The following is a 7,020-nucleotide window of genomic DNA, read 5'->3' on the forward strand; positions in this document are numbered from 1 at the left end:
GGAATGTGTGAAGCCTCCTCCTGCCCTGCGAGGAGCATGTGGCACTTTGAAGTGCCGCGGGCTCCTGGGGGTGGAGGGAGGGGAGAAAGGGAGGCTTCTCTGCCCCCAAACCCTGATTGCCCTGGGGGTGGGGGAGCATGCAAAGCCTCTTCCCACTCTGCCAGGGGCATGGGTGCCTAGTGGAAAGGAGGGGCAACGGGGACGTGGAAGCCCAGAAGCATCCTGGCTCTGCCCCTTCCAGTTTAGGCCCTGCCCCTATCAGGCAGCTCAGGGCCACTTCAAAAAATTTTGCCCATCCCTGCTCTAACCCAATGTTTCTGAAAAAGTGAGACCTGATCTTATGTCATAGCAAGTACTAAAAGACTTAGCCAGCATTGCCTGGGTCCTTCAGGGCAAGGGTCTGGCGGCATAAGTGGTACAGAAGTCAGATCAGGCCCCTGGGGATATGGGAGGCACTGCACTCCACTCTTGGCTAGGAGGCTCCACTCCTGGCTCCGCTCTCGGCTGCTAGCCCCACGGGCTGCCCCCTGCCAGATCAGCTCCACTCACAGCCTAGAAACTCTGCAGGTAGGACTCTCTGGTCCTACCTGACCATAGGTGTTGCTGGAACAGAGAGGTTCAACTTGTATTTGTACCACTATAGCACTTACAAACAGAAGGGAGTTTCCTAAAATTACTAACTGAACCTTCCTCCAACAACATATTTTAGCCTTGGCCGACATTATGGATAACTAACTTGCAAATTTTTAGTTATAAAAAAACAGATGTTCCAAATGTTAACTTCTGAATTGCAAGAATGCAACAATTAATTTAATTGGTTTAAAAGTCCTCTGTTTGGGTTTTTAAAGGAAATTTGTAACACTCCTCCCTGAACGAAATACAACCAAATTATATTTGAGATGTTATTAACTATAAAGCAAATTATATTTTTCTTTAGTTGAATATTGTACAAATATGCCATTTGTTCACACTGAAAACAGTGACATTTTAAAATGCTGACTTGAGAAACATAATTGAAGTTATTTTCAACTATACTGCAGAATGATTTATGATTTCTCTTCAGCAATTATCATCCCTTTGTTATTTTTTTAAGCAACCAAAGACTCTTACTTCTGTTCTTATACTTCAAAACATAATATAGGAAGAACAATTGTGGTACTTGGCATTCACATATAGAAAGATAATAAATTGAATATAAATGTTTTGGCCACTGATACTGTATAATTTACTATATTATAAAGGACAATATAATTTAGGCACAGCAAACATCAATCTTTATACTGAGTTTTGAGAACCAAAAATAGCTACTTTATAAAAATGGGAACAAGAGAGTTCTATGAAACTATAGGTTTTGGATAGTCCTCTTGTCAATTAGAGCAGCAGTATAGTCTCCATTAAATGTCTGTGTTATGTAAAACAACACTGAAATAACGTATCACATGAACAGTTTTGCCAAAGTATATTAGCTATATTTAAACAATGGTTTTTTATAAATAAAATTATGACAAAGCTGTATATTTGAGCATACAGAAATACCTTTGTTTGCTTATTTTTGCATCCCTTGATTTGTCGCCCAAAGTCTTCAACCTATAATTCAAAACAAAACTATCAGGCCTTTGCTAACTATCACAACTTTACCAGAAAAACAGCTTGACACAGTAGGTGTTTAGGGTGCATCCAGTGGTTTATAACGGTCAATTCTGATTCTGTTCCTTTTGGAAGTGAAAACTGTCTCTCCATGTATTGTATGTTTCAAAACTATTATTCAAAGTGATTTTTCTATGGATTTTATTCCTCCGTTCCTTGTCTCCCACAGTGCTGTACAAACAGCTGCATATGGGATTTTCAATTGCACCTGGTATGATTTAGAGGTTCAAGTCCCAATAATGCCTTTACGGTGGGACTTATGCTCCTGAGTCACTTGCATCTTTTCTACACAGGAAAGTTTCACCTAATTGTACTTGTATAACTAGAGTCCTGTGCAGACACAAAATTTGTATTCACATCCGCAAAAGTATGCCACTGATCCCTGCATCTACATTCATGGATGCAGATACCTGAAGATACAAAGCAGATATCTACAGATTTGCAGGGCTCTACGTATAACTCTTGTGTGGAAAGTCTTATATAAATAAGCATGATTTTTTTTTGGTTTAGCTTAAACTCTTTCTAAGTATAGGTAAAACCAAACAAATTCACTAAATCATAAGGGGAGGGGGATGTTACCAAATGGAATTAATACACAACAGGTTTAAAAACAAAGAAAAGAATGGTTCAGTATCTGTATTGATGCTAGCTTGACCTAATTACATTGATTGTGATTCAGTGCCACTTGTACAGACACTGAAGTCAGGGGGAGCCAAATTTAAGTGAAGACATATTTATAGGTAGATCGAAGCAAGGCAGCTTATGCTGGCCTAACCATATAGTATAGACCAGATCATTGTCTTCACTTAAATTTGGCTCCCACTGACTTCAATGTCTCTGTACAAGTGGCACTGAATCACAATCAATGTAATTAGGTCAATTTAGCATCAATACAGATACTGAACCATTTATATCAACTGATACTGCCTATCAAGAGCTGTTCCACAATTTCCCACATTGACAATACAATCAACACAAGCACTCTTGGTAAGTATGTACACCCTGCAATTTAACAACTGAAGTGGCTATACGTGAACTTAAGTCAGATTGACATAATTTTGTAGCATAGGCGTGGCCTGCGCTATTGAAGATCCTCCCGCTATAGTCATATCAGCATAGCTCCTCTCGTGTACATGCAGAATAAAGTATGTTAAGGACTGACCCCGTGCTCCGCATGGCATTTCAGATGAACCCCAGATGAGCTGGGGAGTTTGTTGGGGCTCTCCATGCAGTGCAGCATGGAGCCCGGGGTCAGCAGGGGACTCTGAGTCCCCCGCTGACCCCAGGCTTCATGGCTTTGAAATGCACAAGAGCTGGCACTGGCGAACTCTTGTACATTTCAAAGCAGGCACCCACATGCAGCCCATTCCTCCTTTGAAATATACAAGAGCCCCAGCAAACTGGGATAGTCAATTAACTGCAATTTAACATCCTAAATGCAGAAGGGCTTTTTCCCTTATCAAGTTAGGAACACAATCTCTCCAAATGATGACATACCTATGTCTACATGAGATGTCACCTCAGCACAGCTATGTCATCAGGGTTTTGGGGGGGTTCTTTCAAGTGTAGGCCAACCTTTTTGCTCCTACATCCCACAGACGTTCAATGAGATTCATTTATCAGACCGCGAAGCGGCTGGGTAAGTCCACAAGATGTAGCCATAAGTGAGGAACCACGGTGAATTATAAAATTCTGCTAGGAAGTGGGGTCTTTCTTCAGTAAAGACGATGCAGGGCAGATTGAAGTGCTCCGCTTTCTATTTTTGGTTTTCCTTTCCCACTCCTTAACGCACAGTTGGAGCCCTTCCTTCCTCCCCCAGGACAGTCACAACTGCTCCGTCCAGAGACGGCTCGCAAGCATTTAGTGAGCTGGGTAAGCTACGGGGCCACTCAGGAAAAGAGTCACCTTCGACTTTGGTCCGGCAAGTTCTGCGGGGCAGGGCGGGGCAGGGCGGGGCAGGGCAGGGCTGCCACCCCGCCTGCCAGCGCGTCTCCCTCCCCATCTCCCCCGCACCCCACGACATGAGCACGAGCGGCATCCCGCCCCCACAGCGCCTCCCGCCGCAGCGGGGCAGAGACCGGAGCTCGCTCTGCACCCGCCCCGGGGAGGGGCCGCGAGTCCCGCCCGGCTCCCCCAGCCCGGCCTCGCTCGCCCCGCTCCTCGGAAATGACTTGGCGGAACTTTCTCTCTCCCCCCGCCTCCCCCCGGCTCCGCGCGCGCACGGAGGGCGACACCGGCCCCACCCACCCCGTGGTGAGGTCCTGCTGCACGCTCAGGAGCCGCTCGCGCAGAGTCTCCAACATCTTCCCCCTGCCGGCCGGGCACCGCGTCTCTTGCGCGCGCGCGCGCTGCTTCCCCCCCACCCCGCGGCACGAGCGCGGGGCCGTGCTAGGGGGCGGGGCCGCGCGCAGAGTGAGGCGGCGGTAGGGGCTAGGTGGGTGGAGCGGGAGGATACAAGCGTCTCGCGTACGGCTGGGAGGGATAGTTACTTCCCCCTTCCGACTTTCAGGCTGTCAACGGAAATCCCGCCCCAAGGAGCGGGGGGGGCGGGCACTGAGAGTCCCGCCCCTTCCGCCTGCGTCGCTGGCCGCGCAACGGTGTTATGACGTAGGCGGAGGAGCGCGGGGAGGCCGTTGCCAACGGGCTTCTGCTTGTGTCGCTGCGGTCGCGCGTGCGGCCTTCCCGAGGGGGGGGGGGGACGCAGCGTCACGCGCGGGGCTCGGGGGGGGGGGATTGTCTGGCCTGGCGATGCCTTGTGGCCTTAAGCGCGGTGCCGTGATTGGCCGCTGAGAGGCGCAGGGTCTGGTCTGTGCCCCGCCTTATCCGCCCCTGGGATCTGGCCGGTTCATCGGCCCGGGTCGTCTCCTCTGTTGGGAAACCGCCAAAGAGCAGCATGTTGCGGGGGGAGGGGTGGTCCCCTCTCTCGGCGCGCTCCCCAGGAAGCTGGGAACAGGTGGCATTTTAAAGCACCTGGGGCATCAGTGAGGTGCTTGCACTTTGGGGGTGTCATTCAGAACTGAGGAACTGGCCGGATTCCTTCTGAAGGAGCAAGAAAAGCAAGAGGAGAATGAGAATGGGGAAATGAGACAGATGGTACAACCTGGGCCTGCTGTGCTGCCATAACGCTCCAATCTGGACTGTGGCCCTTCAGAGGTCAGCCAGTGACAAGCAGCAAACCCCTCCAGGTGCTGTGATCTGTCAGTCAGCAACATGCAGGGACATACCCAGCTAAATTGTATGCATGCCCTGCCACTCATGAACTCTGCAGAAGAAGCACATCCTGTCACTCTGGCATCCCAGAAATGAATCCTCTTACACTGCTCAAGACCTTCTCTTCCACAAGACAAGTTAACTGATGAAGTGGTGAACTAATTAAAGGTGGACATGTAGCAGGCTTTGTAATCTGAGCAGATTTCCCAAAAGCTTTGCTATGTCTACACTCGCGGCTTCTTGCAGAAGAAATATGCAAATGAGGCTAAGCATGGAATATTGCTAAGCCTCATTTGCATACCTAACGAGCTGCCATTTTTGCAGAAGAGGCTCTTGCACCAGAAGAAGCTGTCTACACTGCCCCTTCTTGCGCAAGAAAAACCCTCTTGCGCAATGCCATTACACCAATTATTTTCAGGAAGAACGGCATTTTCAGGAAGATAGCTTCCCCAATTATCATCCCTAATGTCATTACCTCACAGACATTAACCTTCCCCCCTCGCTCCCACTCTGTCCTAAAATTTGATTTGTCAATTTCATATGTGTTCATTTTTTTGATTGTATCACTTTGGTATATATGGTTGTGCCAATTTTCTTCCACAAATTGATCTGAGGAAGTGGGTCTGGCCCACAAAAGTTCATCACCTAATAAACCATCTTGTTAGATAGAAGAAAAAAGAGGCCCTGGTCTGATGTCATAGACTCCAGTTTATAAAGCCCAAACCATAGGCATGGAAAGATATCGTCTTAAACATACTTGGTGTCGCATGCTCTATGTGCCCTGTTGAGACTCTGGAACTCCACTGTCTGTGCTTTGGGAAGGATCTCCTAGGAGAGTGGATTCTGCAGGTGAGTCCTGAACCACACGGCTCTCCTGGGAACTGCAGCAGTTACAAGAGCAAAATGTGGGGCCACCAGGTGGCTTCATGCTGGCAGCTCCTCCAGCATAACTGTTTCAGTACCACCCTGACCCCACTCCAGCCCTGTCTTCCAGCAGGGCTGTACAGATATCAGGAGACATAGCTGCATATAAGGGCTGGAGGAGATACAGTCATGCAGGATGAGCTGCTACCAGCCCCGTGTTCTCCTTTTGCATTTGTGTGCTGAATATTCCCCTGCCCCCAGCATCGCAGGAGGGGATGTGGACCTTCTTGCCCCTCCCATGTGTTGTCTGGAAGAGTTTTCTAGCTGGCATTTTTTTTTGTTTGTTTTTATGTTTTTGCTCAGTAATGAAGCCTGGAGATCTGAAGAAGGTTGGTGTTCCAAAATCACTTGAGCTGACCAGTTGGTGTTTTTTTGCTTTTGCAATAGCAAAAACAAGATGTGACATAGAGCCTGAAATTACCATAAAATCTTAAGTGAAGTGAAAAGGGCTTCTAGTAGTTCACAGAATTTATAACTTGCGTTGGCTTGTTTGCTTAGAATGAAGCCAAAAAGATTTTTGCCATTGTGCCATATTTAATTTAGTGTCTATGGATGACAGAACAATGTCTCAGCTTGCTTGCAGCAACTGTTGTCAACCTGAGCAAAATAGAGCATTACATTGCTCTAATTTAAATACATGCTCTTGTTTTACAATGAAGGCATAAGCTTAAAACAGAAAGACCAAAATTATTTTAATTTAGGAAAATAAGGTTGGAAATCTAAATATATATTTGGTCACATGTAAATGTAACTTGATCTCTAGAGAGAGCAGCCACAATATGGACTGATTTTAGAAATTATTTAGGAAAAGCGGTCAGTGTGTGCTTTTCATTACACTCAACATTGGTGCGATTCACACTTGCATCTTACACTAACCAGTCACCTGCAAGATTCTGATATCAGTCCTTTAAGCTATTATGAAATCTTTGATACTAGAGTATACCTTGGGCAATTCATTTCACCATTTACTGTCTCTATTTCCCCATCTTTAAAACAGAGATGATAATATAGATTTCCTTTTAAAGTGTTTGAGATCTACAAAAGAAAAATGCTACATAGGAGCTGTGTTTTATTATTTATAGACTTCTGATATATGCTTAATAAATATTGTGCATGACTTCTGCATGAACTTTCCCTCGCTTTTCTTAATATTATCTTTGCCTGCACCAACACTATAGAATTATGTCTGCGGTTTTGAAAACAGCCTGAGGGATTTGGGTGTTTACCTGCCTTAGGCTC

General features: G+C 46.6%; 1 protein-coding gene across 2 annotated transcripts in view; it reads right to left on the reverse strand.

The window, feature by feature from the left end:
* The window catches only part of DTNBP1 (dystrobrevin binding protein 1), a 121,097-nt gene extending 116,925 nt beyond the window's left edge, over positions 1 to 4,172 (reverse strand). The window contains exons 1-2 of one of the 2 annotated variants that reach the window (XM_075921200.2): positions 3,895 to 4,172; positions 1,537 to 1,587 (exon numbers count right to left, since the gene is read on the reverse strand). In XM_075921200.2, coding sequence (XP_075777315.1) covers positions 1,537 to 1,587; positions 3,895 to 3,950 — 107 coding nt within the window. In that variant the 5' untranslated portion in view covers positions 3,951 to 4,172. Of the gene's footprint in view, positions 1 to 1,536; positions 1,588 to 3,144; positions 3,474 to 3,894 lie in introns of those variants that run through there. The other variant, XM_089776372.1, reaches the window with a different exon arrangement.
* Positions 4,173 to 7,020: the final 2,848 nt, after the last annotated feature.

This window comes from Pelodiscus sinensis, chromosome 2, assembly GCF_052426305.1.
Source record: "Pelodiscus sinensis isolate ZL-2025 chromosome 2, ASM5242630v1, whole genome shotgun sequence".
Taxonomy (NCBI): Eukaryota; Metazoa; Chordata; order Testudines; family Trionychidae; genus Pelodiscus; species Pelodiscus sinensis.